General features: G+C 33.8%; 1 protein-coding gene across 7 annotated transcripts in view; it reads right to left on the bottom strand.

Moving 5' to 3' along the window:
* Positions 1-21,968, bottom strand: part of Tlk (Tousled-like kinase) — a 475,437-nt gene that overhangs the window by 446,730 nt on the left and 6,739 nt on the right. For 6 of the 7 annotated variants that reach the window (XM_072536711.1, XM_072536708.1, XM_072536705.1 and 3 more), the window contains exon 2: positions 11,615-11,676. The exons of the other annotated variant lie outside the window; for it this stretch is intronic. In XM_072536711.1, coding sequence (XP_072392812.1) covers positions 11,615-11,645 — 31 coding nt within the window. In that variant the 5' untranslated portion in view covers positions 11,646-11,676. The remainder of the gene's footprint in view (positions 1-11,614; positions 11,677-21,968) is intronic. 7 annotated transcript variants of the gene reach the window in all.

Here is a 21,968-nt window from a genome sequence, read left to right on the forward strand (position 1 = left end):
GAATATATTCAACGTATTATTTTCATTCATAATGTTAGTAACCGAAAAAAGTATTGTAAACTAAATAAAATAAAATTTTTGTCTATAAACTAATACTTTTGTTCTGTTTTTTTAAAGTACTCATAAAGTCTAAACCTAACCAGGTATTTATTGCTAATTAAAAAACCTGTTGTAATATCGCAACTTAATTATACTGAAATTTTTAGATGAATCAATGTTTGTGCACAGCAAATAATTTTGTAAAACTCTAAGTACCTAGATCATTTCTATTTTTAGCTTATATCAACGTTATTTTATTAAAAGACTAGAAATATTTATACAATACATACTTAACTAATCTATCTCGTTCCGTTCAGATCTTCATAAGCTGTTCCGGTATTTTTTTATTATTTTACTTTTTTTACCCTTTAAGAGTTTAGTTTTTACCTCTCGCTGATGGTCTCATAGTCTTTTACTTCTTGAGTCATTTACGACATCCAGAACATTTGAACTTACTGACGTCTTTTCTATATAGTACATCCACTACCATTTTTTGATTTCTTGTTTTTTGTCTTTATATGAACATTTATACTACATCATTATGCTATGGAAGTATACCTTATGTGCCCCAACGCCATACATTTGGCTTTTTAATTCAACAGAGCAATAGCAAGACTTTTGCTTAAAGTTTCAACCGTTTAATCTTAATATAACTGTACCGCCTACTGTATCATCTTTTTTTTAAACCGAATATTGATATTTTTATCTGAAATAATCAAATTCAAACATAACTTCACTGTGCTCAAAAAGAAATTTAAAAAACGTTAGCCAAGGTAATGACCATATTTGCAACATTTTACTAATGGCCACATTTAACAATTTTGGTGCATTAATAAGTTAATAATAACAATATTATTTCAAATACAATTTTAGAACGAATAAATAACTATATTGGAACAATTTAATTTAACAATTCAACAATAAATTTTGCAATAACTTATATTAAGGTAATAGAAATATTGCGTAAAAAAAATTTATTAAAAAAATTTTTTGTAGTAAACAGTAGTTTTCTGCCTCCCAATTTTTCGTCTTTTCGTCCAAACGGTTTCACAGTCGACTGACTTGTTATCAATTTAAGAATTGTCCCTGGAAGTAGTAAGTTTTTCGTCAACTTTTTTAGTTCTTAATAAGAGCCTTGTTTTTATTTGTTGTATTTTCTTTACCATAATTTAATTCTTAAATTAATATGTACACTTTCTACATAAATTATAAGAAAATCAACTTAACGATCCTTTATGTTATACTGGTAAGCGACCGTTGTACCATTAAAGATATTTTTAAGATTTTCTTTCAATCTCTTTACTATTTCACCAATTTCTGTTTCATACACTGGAGCGACAAACATTTTCGGGTTCTTCATTTTCATCGTTTCATGAAAAACGTCAAATGATTGAATATCTTTTTCATATTTTAGTTCATCATCGGCTGTTTTTTTTAAACTGCTCCACAGCCATCAAATTGTAAGAGATACTTTCAGGCCGAGGAAAGATTTTTAGCTAATATTGTGTTACCAAAAATCATCGGTTTATTTTGATATTGGGCTGTTAGTCCGTCACTTTCTAAATGTAATCTTGTAATCACAGGAAATCCTATTAAAAAATATTCTAGACCTTTTATTAAATGTGCCATTACAGATGCAGAAAGAGTTTCAAATCCCTGAGAAACTTGACTTGATTCAAACAAACTCGTGTCCAATATAACTTTATTCATTATTATATTAATGACACCCTTATTTCGTATTTCTCTCGTATATTTTGAAGTATAATTTTCACTACAATCCATAGTAATACTTGTAAAGACTAAGAGTTTCTATAATATAGGGATTGTATTCATAAACGAGAATTTTATCCAAATCAGACAGCTAGATTACGTATTACATCAAACTCACGTAAAGCTTGTAAAAGAAAATTATGATGATGCCAAAAATTCTATTTCTGCCACCTCAGATTAGTTGGCAGACTTTCGCAGACCAAGGCAGATGTGAGCTTTATTTCGAGTAGAGACATACTGTTCCCGGATAATTATATCCATATATATCGTCATTACGTCGTCGAATGTAATGCTCTTAAGAATGCCTTCTTCTTCTTCCTTCTTGTATGTAGTCTTTAAAGCATGTTTCTTCTTCAATATTAGCCTCCTACATTGTTTAAATTATCGCACCATCTTTTTCTTGGTCTGCCAATACTTCTTCGTCCATTTGGTGACTTATCTCGTGCTATTCGTACTATCCTATCCTCTGCCATTCTACTAATGTGTTCGTTCCACTCCTGTTTTCCCCATCCCCATCCATTTATGTCTTCTATATTCCATGCTCTTCTTATGTTTTCGCTTCTCTCCCTATCCAACAGACTTTTCCCTGATATTCGTCGAAGTATTTTCATCTCTGTGTTTCTATTAGTCGTCTCGTTTTAGATGTATCAGGTCTTGTCTCCGCGGTGTATGTTAATATAGGTCTAATTGCTGCTTAATAGTTTCTTGTTTTTGTGTCTTGTCTTAGGTATTTGTTCTTCCAGGTTGTGTCATTAAGAGATTCCGCCGCTTTACTTGCTTTGAAGCTTTGTTGTCGTACTTCTTCTTCAACATCTCCGTAACTAATTATATATATTCCCAGATATCTAAACCTTGCTTCCTTCTTTATTATTTTCCAATCAATTTCGATTTTACATCGTAGTGGGTATTTAGATGTTGTCATACATTTGTTTTTTTTCTGCTGATATTATCATATTGTATTTCTTGGCTGTTGTATTGAAGGTGTGTGTTAATCTTTAGAGCTCGTCTTCTGTCTCGGCGATTAATGCGGCGTCGTCTGCATAACATAATATTTGGATTTCTTTGGTAACCATGACCTGATTCTGTAACCATGACCTTTACGTACTGCTTGTATTATTTCGTCCATTATTATATTAAAGAGAAGTGGGCTTAACGAGTCACCCTGCCTGACTCCGCTTTGTACTGGAGTTTTCCATTTATCTTTGACTGTATTCGATTATGGAAGTAGATGTTTCGATGGTTTGTATAATATTGAATGTTTGTATGAATTAAGAATGTAGTCTGCAATTTCAACTTAACCACTAGTTGGTTTTGCGGTTACTAGCGTATGTACTTGAAAGTTCACTGAAGATGGACTGATAGGTCCGAAACCGTTCTGAACTATTATTATAATCCATTTGGATTTTTAATTTAATTTTTTAATTTAAGTTAAATATTATACCACTTCCAGCAGAAGTTTTTACTTCGATGTTAAAGTTTTTAACTGATTTACTACGGAGTTGAATCCTGGACACTCACTGAAGCGATGGAGAAAAAACTTGAAGCCTTCGAGATGTGGCTATACAGAAGAATTCTAAGGATATCATGGACGGATAAGATAACCAACGAGACTGTAATACGAAGAATGGGGAAAGAAATAGAAGTGATGTATACGATTAAAAGGAGAAAGTTAGAATATCTCGGACACATAATGAGAAACGGCACTAAATAAAGATTACTGAAAATAATTCTTTAAGGCGAAGTATTCGTAAAGCGAGGACTTGGGAGAAGAAGAATATTATGGTTAAAAAACCATGGCAGAAACGAATAGGCACCAAAAGAAGAAGAATTTAGAGTACCGCTTTATCGCTGAACCTACCAATACATTAATTTCTATTGAATTAACATTTTTTTCTACCTCCTTTTCATATACCCACTTACACCATTCATTTTATTAACTACATAATAAATATTGATTCAATATAAAGTAAGATCCTCGTTGAAAATACAGAAACGAAAATAATTTTGATATAGATGTACCTGTGCCCTTATTTCCCCTACGATCAACATCAAAAACTCAAGAATTTCCAATACAACTTTAATCAATTCAGATGACGACTAAGCGATGCTGCCATTTTATAAAACACCTAACCACACCTAGTCGCTTGATTCCTGTTATAACTCTATGAACCTCATAAAAAGTGACACGAAATGACACACCTTGTTGAAAAGCGCCATTTAATCACAAGTACTAGTCAAAACTAAGACAAAGATGTTCTACAGAAAAGTGAGTTTAATGCTGGCAACACCGCTGCAACCCTTGATGGACAAGGCCAACCGCGCTCGTGCCATGTCTTTTACAACCCGGCGAGAGACTATTAAATAGTCCGGTTCATTGAGTGAATTGGTATTATTACAGACAACGGTAAAAGAATAAAAGCCATGGGTAAATCCTACCTATCACTCTTATTATTATTATCAATTATTATTCTTCTACACATGCTTGTATTTTTCAACACATTACGAAAGGTATGGGCCTCGACAAGTATTAGTAAAAAAACGAAACTGTGCCTTTTTGAAACAAATGTGAAATCAGTCTTGGTATACAGAGACAAAACATGGAAATATAATAAAAAAACTTTTTCAAAGAGGCAATCTTTTGTAAACAGATGCCCACGGATAATATTGAAAATATTTTGGCCAAACAAAATCACAAACAGAAGAACTGTGGGGAATAACGAACGAGGAAAAAATAGAAATTAAAATAAAAAAAAAAAACGGAAATGGAGGTGGATAGGTGGACACGTTGCGGAAACCCAGGTCAAATATAGCCAGATAAGCCTTATACTAAAGCCTAGCAGGTAAAAGAAAACAATGAAGACCACTAGTCACATAGAAGAAAACGATGAAAAGGAACAAGTTAATTTAATATGCAACGTAGTAAATAATATTGAAAGGAACGTAAAAGAGTGGAGGAAATGAATCAATCAAATTAGACGGGACTCAAGCAATGATGTATGAGGCCAGCAACCTTACCATCAATCTTTCTTAAATAAGCGAATTGTAGAAGCCATGTACCTACGTGAAATCAAATCTTAACTGTCTTTTCTATGGAAACAAAAAAAAACAATTTCCTGGCAACACAACAGTGTTAAAAGTGTACTTAAACCAAAAGGGTATGATGGTAAAAGTTTTATAATTGCTCACGCTGGATCTTCGAAAGGATTTGCTACTGAAGAAATTTTATTATTTTGCTCAACAAAATCTAAAGTAGCCATCATTAATTGATGGATAATGCTCCCTATTACAGTGTTCTTCTAGAAAAGCAACCTTCCACTGTTTCAAATAAAATGGAAATTATTATATAGTTGACAAAAAACAAGATCAAGTATGATGCAAAACTCACAAAACCTGAGTTATTACAAATTGCAAAAATGGACAGAAAAGAGAAAATGTGTATATAAATGATGAGATACTAAGAGAACACGGCCATGGAGTCTTAAGATCACTGCGAATTTAAACTCAAACTGCTAGTCATATTACAATACAACATATCTCAATTCGTGATAATATTGCTGACATTTGAATTTGACACAATCTGGTGCAGTGGATTAAATACTGCAATAATTAAACGAAATCAGTCTAAAATACCAAGGATACTATTCTACCTAACCTAAATGTATCGTTTATCAATAAGCATGTTAAGTTTCCCATTCTGCTCTGCTCATCTGTACTCACTTATGCAGCAGAAACATTAACACTCACAAAAAAGGTAGTGAATAAGATTCGCGTGACTCAGAGGGCTATGGAGCGCCAGATGTTGGTTGTCTCTCTGAGGAACAGAGTACCAAACGAAGAAATACGTCGTAGAACAAAAAGAACAGACATCATCGCAAAAATCGCGTCGCTAAAATGGAATTGGGCAGGACACGTCGCCAGATTATCAGACAACCCATGGACAAAACGTATTGTCGAGTGGAGACCAAGACAAGAAGCAATACGGAGCAGAGGATGCCCATTAACTAGATAGACTGATGACCTGTAGCGTGTTAACAATAACTCGATGCAAGCTGCACAAGACAGAGGCACATGGAAAGAGCTGAGACCTATGTCCAGCAGTGGACTCATACAGGTTGATGATGATATAATAATATATGAATCGATTTACAACGTTCTACGACCTTTTTCGATACGCAGTCGCCATCTATCTCTCCATGCGTCCTCTCCTCATTGAAGTTGCAGTAGTTGATAAATATAAACATGCTTTTTCAAATAATAGAAAAACAGCAAAAAAAGGGGTAATTAAAAAGATTATTCCCAATATGAAGAGATTTTCATCTTTCTACTTTAGAGTGAGTAACTGCAACAATACTGTACCATGTACTATACTGTTCAATATTATTAAATTCTGATAAAAAAATAATAATAAAAAAACAGTATTAGGAACGCCAAACAAAATATTTCCACCTGTGAAATATACTGGCGTAATTTGGTGCTAAACATTACCTTGCATCTCTGGCCTATATTCCCGCTGTATAATTTGGTAAAGCGATTATACTCGGGTGTCAGGTTTTATACGGGCATTAAAACTCTTTAACATCGTTTTTTGGGGAACGCTAAGCATTGGTGGTTATAGGTATGTATTACCTTCTTTACAGATAGATCCTTAACATAATAGTTTAATTATGTGGTAATTAGGTATGTTGGTAATTTACTATAAAATTATACAAATAAAAACTATAGAAAAACAAAAATATATACATTATAGGAATATAAGAAAAAAGGTTTTGTACAGAGAACTTTGGACTTTCTCCGAAGGTATCTGCAAGACGAAATTTTTCTGTATAGATTCATCCTAAAATATCATGGATGGATCACCTAAAAAATCGAGGTGTATTGATACGAGAAAAAAAGTTGCATCATGAGAATTAACCAAAAATATGATCTCCTTCAAATAATATTACAGATAAAGACATACAGTAGACGAAGGTTTAGAAGATGAAAAATTCCATGCCTCAAAGTCTGCGGATATGGTTTAATAGATCGATGGTTGGTCTATTTTGAGCAACCCTGAACAGAATATAATTTGCTACCTTTTCTCTTTTTTCGTCAACCATTTTCCACCCACTCCTGAATTTAGGTCTCTCCCAATTAAATCCGTCTTTCTGAATCTTGCACCAATCTAATCCACTGTTTGCCTGCCACTGCTCAGTCATCTACCAATCTCTTTTAAGGTCTTGCCATGCTTCTTGCTGTCCACCTTGTTCTCCAAGTCAAGACAAAGATTAAAAAAAGTTTTCTTCTACGACCTGTAAAAGTGGTGTTAGCTTAATTTGTTTAAATTATAGTAGAGTTGGGACAGTTGGCTACTCCCCTTCACTTCCACTCCGATGTCGTTCAGCTCGAGAACAGCTGGTTGGATCGTGACGTATAAGTCGTTTTAAAGAGGATAGCTTAAGAAGTAAATAATAAAGGGTTGGGGTCAGAGGATTATTTGTCAAAAAGACCATAAGCTTATAGTGACGAATCGACGTAACATACAGGACCATGCGATAAGTCATATGACAGGATTTAGCAAGTAGCCAATCGTGACATGCTAGATATTATATGACAAGATTCATCTAATAGAATACAATGGCAAATAAAATCAAACAGCGGCATCCCATTAAGACCTTGAGCTTATTTTAATTTAAATTAGGCTTTTTCAATTTAAATTAGAAGGTTTTTGTACTGTATTACACAGAAAAATCAATTTTTGAGCTCAAGAGGCAATGTCACAAGTTTTATTATTACCAAATTGATCGATTTATTTATTATCTCACAACGGTTGTTAAATTAATAAAGTTTTGATTATAAAAAATAATATAAGTAGTTATAACAGTTAATTTATAATATCAAAATCCCTATACACACAGAGAGCATGTTTTATCTGGTCAGATCATTCTTGTAGCAATCCTCTCCTTTTTTGTAAATAATACAGTTGTTTCTGTTTTCTCTTTTATATATTACTGATTACGTACTGGAATTCCAAGTTCGTGGAATATTAGAAAAAAATTCATTTAAAGAGTATAAAAAATATACCATATGTAAAATAAAGATGATTAAAGTTTTAATAACATCCAAAAAAAAATATCGATATTGGTCGATATTTAAAGGACATATAAATTTTTCCGAGAATTTTAAATTCCGAATTTTTTCTGGCAGGGCTGACAAGAGAAGAGTTCCCCCCACTACCGAGCCAATTCGGCTACTCGAAAAACAGTCAAATTTATATATGTTTTTTTACTATAATTAACGGCTTTATTTAAATAAGAATTATATTCTCATAAAATATAGGCCTTTAACTATTGAATGGAGCCAATTTTAATTCTTATTTTTTCTAAAAAAAGCAGCTGTGAAACAAATTCAGCTAACTCCACTTCTATTGGCCGAAGAAAACGTTTTTTCTTTACAATTTTGTCTTGACTTCAGCTATAAAAATCATATATAAGTATAGGGGGCCCCTAGCTTAATTAATTTATAACGAAAAAGTTGCCCATACTTCAAAGCAATAAATAAGAAGTTGAAACATTTTTAATCAATTATTTGTATTTCTATACAAAAATATAAACGACCAAAAAGTGAATCCACTTAGAATTATATCTCTATGTTTTTTACAAAAAAAGTTGCAAAATTTATAAACCTTTTTATAATTAAACATATCTCGAAAACGAATTGACCTATCGGATCTTAACAAAGTCTCATTTAATTTATAATTAAAAGAGCTAAAATACAAGATTTTTGCATAAAAAAAATTTACAAAACTTTTGAAAAACTAAAAATGGAGAAAAATTGACATTTTTGGACCTTCAATCATTAATTTTGCATAAACCATTGGGTGAAATTTAATGTTTGTGCGTTCATAATATTATGTACCAATTAAATAAGAAATAATAGAACAAGTATCAAAACTCAGTTATTTGGGAACGCAAATATCGTATTATAGAAACGTCTCCGAAGAAACCCGCATAGAGACGTAATATGGACAAATAAGAACATGAGGATAGAAGGAAAAACACGTATGAGGATACAAGAAAAAATACGCAATGCAAGACTTGTGTAAGTACATGATAACGTCATAGGGATGGCAAAGAAGACGAGAGTGGAACCAACACACTAACAGAATGGGAAGAGAGAGATTTGGGCGAATAGTAAGAGATGGAAAACCAGAAGGTAAAAGACCAAAAGGCAGACTCCTAAAGGATGGAGAGAGACTGGCAGTCAACATCGCAAATACTGTTAAATCAGACCAGAAACAACAGGCTTTAAGGTCTAACATACGAAGAACACAATTTTGGTAAATTTCCATTATACACTAATTAAAATGATAAGGATATTTTATATAGTGCTCCGTAAAAAAAAGACGAAGAAGAAAATGAGGAAATACCTGAAATAGTAACCAAACCTTCGTAAAATGAAAATATTTTTACTTCGCGTTATTTCATTCTATGATCACTCTTTAACAAACAAGACAGTAGACATAATTTTTAATATATTATATTCATTTTAAATTTCTTCAAGATTCCCGCTCATTTTCGTATTTCCGAATCGAGCAGATTGTGATAACTAGCGCACCTTTCATCAGTTTGTCGAATTGAATCGAAGCATGCCATGCCGTGTGACGTGGTATGACGGCGAGATGCTGCAGTGGACGAGAATGTCGTATCGTCGTAATGAAAACAAACGAAAGCTCAGAGCCGGTCGCCGCAGGATTTCCATTGACCTCGTTCGACCTCCTACCGCTAGATATCGCTATACACAATTCCAATGTTGGAACAATACGAAAACCCGGTTAATTCGATGGGAATGATACGAAAAAAAAAAACGATTTGCTGCGGCGTTGACGCTTCGATCAGATAATAGGGAAACACGGGAAATTTAAAATGGACAATTTTGGAACAAAGATCCGAACAAATATTTTGTATAATGTTATTTATTAGCTAAATTATTAAATTAATTATTTAATTCATAACAGATTATGGCAGAAATACAAGAATTTTGAAAAAGAAAACAGAAAAACATTGTAATATAAAAAATATAAATGAGAACTAGGAAGTTAATAATAATAAATTAACAAATACTTAATAATTAATAAATCCATAACTACACAACTACACATAAAGTACATTCAACCAACTTACACTTCTAAACGATTAATGGAATTCGCAGAAAACCTGTCCTTGTAGTAAAAGGCGCGGCAAACTGCACTGGAGTTCTCCATAATATTTTACACTTTGCTAAATTTTAAGTATAAAATAAATATATGTGTCATTAACCCGTTGTTCATAGTTTTGGATAGTTTGTTACATTTTTTTTAATAAATAGTATTCTTGCATAATGTTATTTAACGTAAATTTCTTTCACCTACTTGTTTATTAATTTTTTCTGAAACAAATACTACCGTGCTAAGGATAATAATTTATATTCAAAGAATATATACAAAGTACTAAAATATCACTTTTAATTTTCTTCGGAGTAAACTAGAACATTTTGTCAATTTAAATAGTGGTGGTTAGATTGACCATAAAATAATTGGAGGAAACATTTTAATTTGTTTATGTACGGTTTCCAACCATTTCTAAACTTTTTATCAAACATATTGGATATTGATTAATTAATTGCAAATGTGCATAAATACTTTACCATGGAAAGAGACAAATGTGGACCTTTAAATTCAATATTATGTATAAATCAACGCGTTTGTGACGCACTCGGGATAAATGAAAGTAAGCTAAAAACTGTAATGAAGACTGTCAGAGATTTTCAAGAAGATCTTACTGTGACTGAGTATCAGAAAGACAAGAAAACAACTTGTAAACATTGTAGAAGCATTGACTTACCTGATGGAGAAAAATTTGAAATTAGCAATATTTTGTATCGAATGAGTGAAAACAATCAACATGTCAGTTTAGATACTTTACTGGCCAAAATAAGAGAAAGACAAGTTTCTGAAATTAAGGGGACTAGCCTTTGGAAAGTGTTGAGAGATTTAGGATTTAAATTCAAAAAAGAAAATAATAAGTTACTTTTATGCGAAAGGAGTACTGTTTTTCACAAAAGAATTAAATTTTTGAGAGAATATACTAGACTTAAATCTGAAAATGCAACATTCGTATACTTAGATGGGACATGGATATCTGCAAAGGGTGGAATTAAAAGAATTTGGCAAGACGATAGCATAAAATCAATAAAACACACAGCTTGCGAAGGCAAAAGAAACATCATTCTTCATGTAGGAGGGAAAGAAGGCTTCATAGAAAACGCAGATTTGATTTTTTCTTCAAAATCAAAATTTGCTAATTACCATGAAAACCTAGTCTAGTGAACCATCACTTATAGTCTTAGATAATGCACCTTACCATTCGGAGATTTTGGAGAAACAACCAAAACAGTCGTGGAACGTACCGAGCATAAAAAATTGGTTAGTTAAAAATAATATCAATTTTCCTGAATACGCCTTTAAATCAGAGTTACTGGAAACGTCGAAACGTAATGAAAAACCAACAGTTTATATAGTTGACCAAATTGTATGTAATTGTACTCAAAATACCAAAAGTATTCTGAGAACGATTTCCGAAGTGGAAATTGAAACGTCAATAAACGTAATTTAACCTTTAATTGTGGCTTATTCCCATTTAAATAGTAATTACTTTAGCTTTCATGCTACATGCATGTAGCAAAATGCCACAAGAAAATAGCTTCAGAACAATATTAAAATGGTATCAGTTATAAACGGCGATTCAGGTTTGTAAATTATGTGACAAAATATTTTAAAATATTTACTTACCGCCTCCAGAAAAACAGCGGTTATCTGCCATGGTACCAAGCCCTTTTACTCCCCATCCGAGCCTGAAAATAATACTCATTTCAATTCCAGTATAAGTAACACAAAACATAAAATTTGGTATTTATAAATAATAGTTATGCGATCGTCAAAAACATCTGGAAAATATTTTTCAAAATTTAAACCCAAGGTTAATAAAGATTATCAGTCAAATGTTATTTATAAAATAAATTGTAAAGTCTGCAATTCAACATATATTGGGCAAACGTACCAATACCTGCATAGAAGGGTTGTTGCACACAAAAATAATGTGTACAAACCAACAGATTAAACACAACAGCCCTAGCCAAACATTCTCTAAAAAATAGCCATTTCTTTGATTTTGAAAATGTACAGAAAAAGAGCAAAATTACAACAAAAGATGCATATTGGAGATGATTCAATAAAAATTTAATATGTATCATAATTTAATAAGTTGAGTTGCTTTTAAATGTACCATGGCGGATATTTAAGATACGATCCTGAAGCACTCGTGTTTTAAGATACCTGCCAGATGTCATCTGTCAATGTAAAATACTGGTATAATGTAATGTTTATAAATAACAGTGCTTATTGAAAATGGCAAATAGTCATGGCAAATATATACACTCATGGACAAAAATATCGAATATTTTGGAACTTTTTAATTTTTCATTTTTGAAAATAAATTCTGGTCAATCAAGTCGTTTATTATGACAAAGATTTTATTTTAACAATGTTTAATGAACAATTTTAAGTTTTTATGCGGTGATGCCGAGTTACACAATAGGGGAACAATCTTTAATAAATCAACGCAGATTATGGCTTACGCTGACGATCTGGATTTGATCGCACGTACTACACGAGGACTTAAAGAGATGACTTCCACCTTCTTGACAGCCGCACAAAATATGGGCCTTAAAATAAACGAGGAAAAAACCAAAATGTTAGCATCTATTCCAAATAACAGAGATAGAGCTAGAAACGCCGAAGAAAACTTCAGTATAGACCAATATAATTTTGAGGTAGTAAATAAGTTTACATATTTGGGTTCTCTCATAACAAACGATAATGACACATCTGAAGAAGTAAAACGGAGGGTACTGCTAGCAAACAAATGTTATTTTGGACTAAGCAAGCAGCTAAAAAACAGAAATTTAAGCCAGAAAACCAAACTAATAATATATAGAACACTCATCCTACCAGTACTGACATATGGGCCAGAAACATGGACCATCTCCAAAACAGACGCAAATCTTCTGCTCGTCTTCGAAAGGAAGATACTAAGAAGAATAATGGGCGCATTCTGTGAGAATGGTATTTGGAGAAGGCGATATAATTTCGAATTGTACGAGAAGTATAAAAAAATAGTAAATGGTAGAGATGTAATATCCTTCATAAAAATAGGTAGGCTTAGATGGGCTGGACATGTGTCAAGAGCAAATGAAAATTACCCACCCAGACGAACTCTATTATCGGTCCCAGTGGGAAATAGGAGTAGAGGCAGACCACGACTAAGATGGAGGGACGGTGTGGACGAGGACGCAAGGATAATCGGCGCGGCAAATTGGCAACGGTTGGCGATGAACAGAAACGACTGGCGAAATAGACTGGGGAAGGTCAAGGCTCAACTAGAGCTGTAGCACCACTAATGATGATGATGATGCGGTGAAAATTGTGAAACAAAAATAATGTTTAATGTCTTAACTTAAACAAGTCTTTTTAATTGAAACAAGTGCATGTTCAGTAACGAGTATTCCCCCTCTAACTCTTATTACTGCTTGCATCCTTCTCGGCATGCTTGAAAGTAAATTTTGGACTTGCCCTTAGGAAATTGAATTCCATTCATCCTCTGCAGCACACCGAAGCTGCCCTATCGTATTTGGAACATAATTTCTTTGTCGTATATAGCGTTTTAGTCACACATATCCCAAATGTGTGTTACCCAAAGAGCCATGGAACGATCGATGTTAGGCATTTCTCGTAGGGATCGGATCACGAACAAGCAAATAAGATGGAGAACAGGAGTGACAGATGCCATAGAAAGAATTATGACCCTTAAGTGGAACTGGGCGGGGCACATAGCTAGAATGTCGGATAACAGATGGACACAGCGAATAATACAGTGGAGACCGAGACAAGAAGCACATCGAAGTAGAGGTCGTCCACCAACAAGATGGTCTGATGACATAAAACGGATCGACAAAAATTGGATGCAAACAGCACAAAACAGAAATACATGGAAAAGACTGAGGGAGACTTATATCCAGTAGTGGATAGATCCGGGTTAAATGATGATCCTAAATGTGCTCTATTGGATTTAAATCCGGACTAAATGGTGGCCAATCCAATCTTCGAATTTGGATCTCATCAAGATAATTAATTACTTACTATGGCAGCGGCATATGGTCGAGCATTATCCTGCATTAACATGAATCTACACTCATTAACACAAGTGCGCGTCCCTCCCAACTAATACCTCCCCAAAGCATTACGCCACTACGTCCAAAACTAACGATCTGGGCAAGATTGCAGGTGGCAAATCGTTCTCCAACTCTTCTGTAGACGTGGTTTCGACCATCTGGCTTATATAATAGGATTCTGGTCTCATCAAGTTGTCGATATTCCAATGAATATGTCTTCTTGCAAATTCTAAACGACGAGCTTTATGATTTTTAAGAAGACGTGGAACTTTTGCAGGGCTACTAGGCTTTAAGTTTGCTTCTTTTAATCTTCGACTATCTGTTTTTAACACACATTTACTTGTCTGACATTTAGTAGCTCATTTCTGAGGCGCATCGATGTCAATGAGCGATTTCTTGTAGAATTAAGAACCAAAAAATGGTTATCAATTGCGGTTGTGCATTTTGGGCGTCCTTGACCAGGCCGTCGTACAAAATTGCCTGTCTCATGGTACCTTTTATAAAATATTCGAAACTCTAGATTGACCAAAATTACAATCTGTGCTGCTTGGGTTTCATTGCAGTGTCGAATTGGTGGCATATTTGATTTAAACTTACTTGAATCAAAACAATATTTAATTAAACTTACTAGTTTAAAATAAAAATAACCGAATTACTATGGTTTTTCCTTTACGTGAAGGTTTTTTATGATAAAATGTACGAATGGCACTAAGCGCTGAATAAACGGCAACATATTTCAAACCAATTTAGTATATCAGCCTACTAAGTATATGAGTAAAATCAGTAATCTAAAATTATTTTGAAATAAGAGTGACTACAAAAAAAGAATTGAAAAATTCCAAAATATTCGATATTTATTTAATATGTAGTTTAAAACAGTGACAATCCAGTTTATTGACCTAATCCCAGCGGGATGAGCGAAGCCTCCTCTGTCAACCACGACCCAAACAAAACCGGAATCACGACTTGAATCTAATTTCTTGATAAGTGCTTCCATCTATTCAAAATGACTAAAATTAGTAGTGTGAACAAGGAAGATATCGCTGTTAATGCTGGAACAAATTTTCGATTAAACTTATTTACGTATTTATTTTTATATATGAATATATATTTTCATCGTGCCCTTCTGCTTCTGAACAAGTAACACCTAATACGTAGAAATAAAAAAAGATGTAGAATATATTTAAAAAAATATTTTGCTTGAAAAAATTATTTTACAAAATACTTCTTAGGATAAATCACTTTTGAGACCATATAAAAATATCCAAAGTGGTATGTCAGATGCTTTATCTAATGGATCCCCAAAAAAACATGCTTTTTGGGGATTTAACGGCATTTTATCCAAATTTTTGAATGTCCTAAAGGACCCAGTTTCTTCAAATTATACACTCATGTGCAAAAAAATCGATCCATTCCTTATTTATTTTAAGTTGTATAATTTTAGAGACATTAAATTACGTATGTAAATTTCGGTGTACCCTCGTATACGAGAAATAAAATAATATTTTTAATACTGCTTTATATTTCTTAAAACAAATTGGTATTTCAGGTTTTTGTCAAAAAGGGTCTGAAGCAAGTAGATATTTATTGAATGTTGTTTTTAATTCAACAACCATACTAGTGTAGTGATTTTATTTTCAAAACGTGTTATATTTTTATTTAATTATTATTCCTAAATGTCTCTAACTCCGACAGATGCTGCAAGGGCGGTGACTTTAGTCCAAGATGGTCGTAGCCAATATTATGCAGCTGAAATGTTGGGTGTTAGTCGATCTTCGGTTCAAATAGCAGTTCGGCGTTTTAGCGACACCGGTAACTTCACGAGAAGACCAGGAACAGGTCGTAGAAGGTTAACATCCGAAAGAGATGATCGATTTCTGGTCTCATCATGTTTGAGAAATCGGCATCTAACTTCAGTTGAACTGGCAAATCGTCTGAGCGAAGTGAGAAATGTGGATGTAAGCAGATGGACAGTTCGTCGACGACTTGTAGAAGGTAATTTATTATCCATAAGGCCAGCCCTATCTCCAATACTATCCATAGAACATCGCAGAGCTCGCCTTGCTTTTGCAAGAGAACATGAAAACTGGAGTGATGCAGATTGGAGCAATGTATTGTTCTCAGATGAGTCCAGATTTTGTCTAAGGTCACCAGACGGCCGAGAAAGGGTTTGGAGAAGACACGGAGAGCGATATTTTCAATGTAATATTGCGGAAAGAATAAGTTATCGGGAGGGCTCCGTTATGGTTTGGGCTGGTATCAGTTCAGAAGCCCATACTGATTTAGTTATTGTAGATAGAGGTTCTATGACTGCTGCAAGATACATAAAAAGAATTTTAGATCAGCATGTGGTACCTTTTGCTCCTTTCATTGGACCTAATTTTATTTTTATGGACGACAACGCGCGTCCTCGCCGTGCTAGAATCGTCAACCAATATATAGAGGAGGTGGGAATTGTCCGTATGAACTGGCCAGCTTGCAGTCCCGTTCTCAATCCCATAGAACATCTATGGGATATGATGGGAAGACGTCTTCGAGCACGAGTACCCCGTCCAAACAACTTGGCTGAACTTACAACGGCTCTTCAAGCAATATGGGACCAATTGGATCAATTTGATATCCAGAGGTTAATTACCTCAATGCCTAGACGTGTACAGGCTGTTATAAGGGGCCGAGGGGGAAACACTAGATATTGATTTATTATCAATGTTTTTCTTAATTTCAGAAAGTTTTGAATATTCTTGTATTTTCGAGTTTTGGCGTATGTCTATAAATAAATGATTTTTTTGGATAATCTGTAAAAATTATTTTAATCTAACATATACTTTTACATATATACCTGATTTAAAACTAATATCTTCAAACGTTTTCTTTTTTCAGCAAATAATACCCATGGATCGATTTTTTTGCACCTGGGTGTATATAACCTATAAAAAAACCCTGACTTCATCTATTTTGAAGTCTATAAAATGGACAAAATCCCCAAAAAAACCTAAGAAAACAGTTTTTTGGGTTTTTGATAAAATAATTGCACAAAATAGAAAAAAACTAGACCTGCAGCCATCTTTGCACCTGCATACGCTTTTATTTTATATGCAACTCATGTATCTTACCAATAAAAAGAAATTTTCTAATTTCTTGCCTTCCAGAAAGACAACGTTTTTATTGTAGGTATAGATACGTTTTTATTATAGGTATATATGGATGGAAACATTACATTATGCGGAGTTGATTTAAACCAAAGAAGTTTATATTTTCAAAAATCGATTAACGTTTTTGTTATTTTTATTGTATTTTTAATTTATTTTTACGTTAAATACATACATAAATTATTCAAATTTCGAAATATACATAAAAGTAACAATCTTATTACAAATAAAAGTGATTATCAAATGTCCTTGTAGAACACTCCAAACAACTGGAAGGTGACGTTAAACCGCTGACTCAAGCGCCCCTTACATTGGAATGGAATGTTTATCGTGAAGTAGAAAAAATTAGAGATGTTGCATTTTTTAAATGTTATAAGGTTATAACATTTCAAGAGCATTAAAATATTGAATGAGCAGATAAGTCCAACGCACACGAATAAATCGAATAATTGTTTTACACACACATTTAATATATATCTGTACCTCAGAGCTACACTAAAACTACACACAGTAGCTCTAAAAAGTTGTTTTTAGCTGCATCCAAACCATTCTCTCAGGTTCTTGAGCCATGAAATTCGTCTTCTTCCGATGCTTCTTCTGCCATCTATCTTTCCTTGCATTATGAGTCGCAGGATGCCATACTTCTCGCCCCTCATCACATGTCCGAGATACTGTAGCTTTCTTTCTTTAATTGTTAGTTCAACTTCCTTCTCTTTACCTATTCTTCTCAGTACTTCATTGTTCGTAACTCTATCTACCCAGGAAACCCTCATAATTCTTCTATAGGTCCACATTTCAAAGGCGTTAAGTCGTCTCATTGTGTCTAGATTTAACGTCCATGATTCCACTCCATAGTATAGTACACTGTATACGTAACATTTTGTTAGGCGTACTTTAAGAGCTAATGTTAAATCTTTGCCACATAGGACCTTTTTCATTTTCATAAAATTAGAACGTGCTTTTTCGATTCTGACTTTGATTTCTGCAGTGTAGTCATTATTTTCTGTTAGAAGTGTTCCTAGGTAAGTGTACTTTTTTACTCTTTCGATCTGCTGGCCTTCTACTGTCAAGATTTCGTTAGCATTGTGGATGTTTTTACAAATTTTCATAAACTTCGTCTTTTTGATATTGAGCGAGAGTCCGTACTCCCTACTACACATTACTATTTTACTTATGAGTCTTTCCAGGTCTTGTAAACTATCGGCTATTATTACTGTATCAGCTGCATACCTGATGTTGTTAACTAAGACTCCATTTACTCTTATGCCGACTGTTTCATCTTCCAGAGTTTCTCGAATTATCTCTTCAGAATAAGCGTTAAACAATAGAGGTAATAGTATGCAGCCTTGCCTGACTCCTCTTTTTATTTCCATTTCTTCAGATGTCTCTTTTTCAATTCGTACTATTGCTCGTTGATTGTAATAAAGGTTTGTTATTAGCCTTAAATCTCTTTCATCTAGGTTTTTATTTTTTAGAATTTCCATGAGTCGGTCATGTTTTACTTTATCAAACGCTTTATTGTAGTCTATAAAACAGACGTAAAGAGGACGGTTAACATCCAAACATCTCTGCGTCAGCACGTTGAAGGAGAACAGTGCCTCTCTGGTACCCATACCATTGCGGAACCCATATTGTTTGTCACTAATATCCAGCTCCAGTTTAGTGTGAATTCTGGCGTGGATAATTTTCAACAGAATTTTCAAGGTATGTGACATTAAACTTATGGTTCGATAGTCACTGCACTCTTTGGCATTCACTTTCTTTGGCAAACACACAAATGCTGATGTCAACATTTCTCTAGGGATGATTCCCGTAGTATAGATAGCGTTGAACAGTTCTACTATTTCTAGGTTTTTCTCGCTCACCAACTTTAATAGCTCGCTTGGTAATTCATCTGGACCAGCAGATTTATTGGTTTTCATTCAGTTTAATGCCTGACTAACCTCTGATTTGGTTATCTCTGGGCCTACATCTCCCGTTTGGCTATCTACAGATGTACTAGCTTCTCTCTCGTCCTGAAATAATTCCTCGATGTACTCTTTCCATCGTCGTAGTTTCTGTTCTGTCTCCAATATAATATTTCCATTTTTGTCGAGCAATATATTCGAGGTTCTTCTACTTCCTACTCCGGCTAGTTCTTTGACTTTTTTATGTAGATTAAAGTTGTCATATCTGTTTTGCAGTTCTTCTATTTCTTTACATTTTTCAGAGAAGTAGGTTTCTTTAGCCTCCCTAATTTTTCTTCTTATTTGGTTTTGAAGCTGTTTATAGCGGATCGTATTGATGGTTTTGTTTTTTCTCCTTTCATTCATCAACTCTAGAATTTCCTCGGTCATCCATTATTTTTTCTTATATTTGGTAGTTGTAAATACTTTCTTACTTGGCTCCAATATAGAGGTTTTGAAGAATCTACTGCTGTTCTACGTTGCAATTATTTCTTGGTTTCTAGATTTGTGTTGATTTCGTGTTTGAGATTTTCTTTTGTTTCTTCTGACTTTAGTTTCTGTATGTTAAGTTTATTGTTGTTGCCGCTCTTTTGCGTATTTTTTAGTTGAAGTTGAAACCTAGCAATAAGAAGACTGTGATCAGAGGATACGTCTGCTCCTGGATATGCCTTTACTGCCTGAATCGAGTTTCGAGTTCTGTGTTTTATTAGAATGTAATCAATTTGATTTCTGACGATTTTGTTGTCTTTGTCAGCTGGCGATTTAGGCTGATAACAGGTATGAATTAAAAATATTTGATAAGGAAAGAGCAGCGACAAGTGGTGGAACAATAAAATTATTGACACTTGGTTTACAGAAATGTCTGGCAGTGCCTGTTCTAAGTAACCAGCAGAGTTTTTATAAGCTCAAATTATGGACGTACAATTATACGATTTCAGACATTTCAGGTAATGTTACTTCTTGCATGATGTGGGATGAATCAAAGTCTAGACGTGGGGTAAGCAAACGAAATGGCTTCACGATTTTTGAAGTGAACTGAAGCTTTTAAATGAAAACGTAAGAGAGATTACTACGTGTTCCGACAATTGCCCATCCCAGAACAGAAATATGGTAATAGTCATGCTTTACTTGTGGATAATTCACAAATATCCATAGATAAAAATTTTAAATCACAAGTTTTTATTACATGGGCATACTCATTTAGTGTGGATTTACCAGTGGATAGTGATCATTCTCTTGAATTGAAAGAGAACGAAAAAAAAAACACCCTAAAACTCATGACTCCCTGGGACTGGCAGCAGCTAAGACGACTTTGCTGTCATTCTAAACCATTCAATGTAATTAATATGGAACAAAATGACTTCAAAGATTTTAAAACTCTTCACAACAACTGTTCACCTTTTATTATAAGAACAAAAACTCAGCAGAATACAGACTTTCGTATGTCAGATGTTGTCCACTTAAGTATGCAGCAATAATTTGGAATTACGTTTTTTTAAAACTAATTTTAATTCTGTTGATCTGTTGATCTTAAAAGAAATACTAGACATGTTGAGTTTCCTGCGTCGCTGCCTGTGATTCGCGGTAAATCAAAGGAAATATCGACAAAAAAATACACACATCTGCAAAGTTTGCTCAACCAAGTAAATTTCATAATTTTTATCAAAATAATGAATATCTAACTCAGATAAAGTAGGTGAGGATTTACAAAATTTGTCCAAAATGAGGTTAGCCAACAGGCATATTAACATTGAGATGAAGTCAAGAATTTATAAAGCCAGTGTAAGACCAATAATGACATATGCCTCATAAACACGACACAGCCACAACGCAAAGGCTACTGGAAACGACAGAGATGAGAGTACTGAGAAGAATTACAAGAAATACGCTGAGAGATCGAAAGAGAAGTGAAGACATTAGAAGAAAATGTAAAGTACAGTGTATAAATGAATGGACCAAAATAGAAAAAAAGAATGGAATACCCACATAACCAGAATGGAGGAGACCCGTGTCGTCAAAACAGCAAGAGATAAGTCACCAATCGGCAGAAGTATCGGACAACCGCGCAAAAGATGGAGTGACAACCTTCCCATAGAGGTATTAATCCGCCAATGAACAAGCAGAATTGCTTATAAAGAGGAGGAAGAAGAGGTGGAAAAATACGAGAGGCATTCTCTTTCTAACCACTAACACTAAGGATCCTTCTTCAATGATTGAAGTAGAAACTAAACGTGGAACTATTACTAAGCCATCGACTGTTGTCGAATACAAAGCAACAAAAGCCTTTATTGATGTTTCGGACCAAAAAGCGGCATACAGTTCTCCCATTCGTAGAAGTATAAAGTGGTACCAGAAAGTCGCTATCGAACTTTTGACTAATACGGTAGTTGTCAATGCGCATGTGCTTTACAAATATGTTACGGGTAACACAATACCTATTACTTCTTTTGGAGAAAAAATAGTTTTATTATTGCTACACACTAGGTGTGCTCCCGAACCACAACAAGAACAATCCGTCCAACACTGCATTAGAGAAAAAGAGAATAGAGGAAGATACACACTTTCAGAACGCGATGGAAGGCAATCAGCAATGAAAAATGCTAAACAAGTACATACATGTTGTCCAGGCTGCCCCTCAACTACTTTTATGTGTATTAAGTGTTTTTTTGATACCCATGCAAGTACTGTTAAGAAATTAATGTAACAAAATATCATAATATATATATATATATATATATATATATATATATATATATATACAATATTTATTGCAATAAATTTTTTTCATGCATTATAAACTGTGTGGGACAACTTGGTGCAC

This window comes from Diabrotica undecimpunctata, chromosome 7 (genome assembly GCF_040954645.1).
Source record: "Diabrotica undecimpunctata isolate CICGRU chromosome 7, icDiaUnde3, whole genome shotgun sequence".
NCBI classification, from domain to species: domain Eukaryota; kingdom Metazoa; phylum Arthropoda; class Insecta; order Coleoptera; family Chrysomelidae; genus Diabrotica; species Diabrotica undecimpunctata.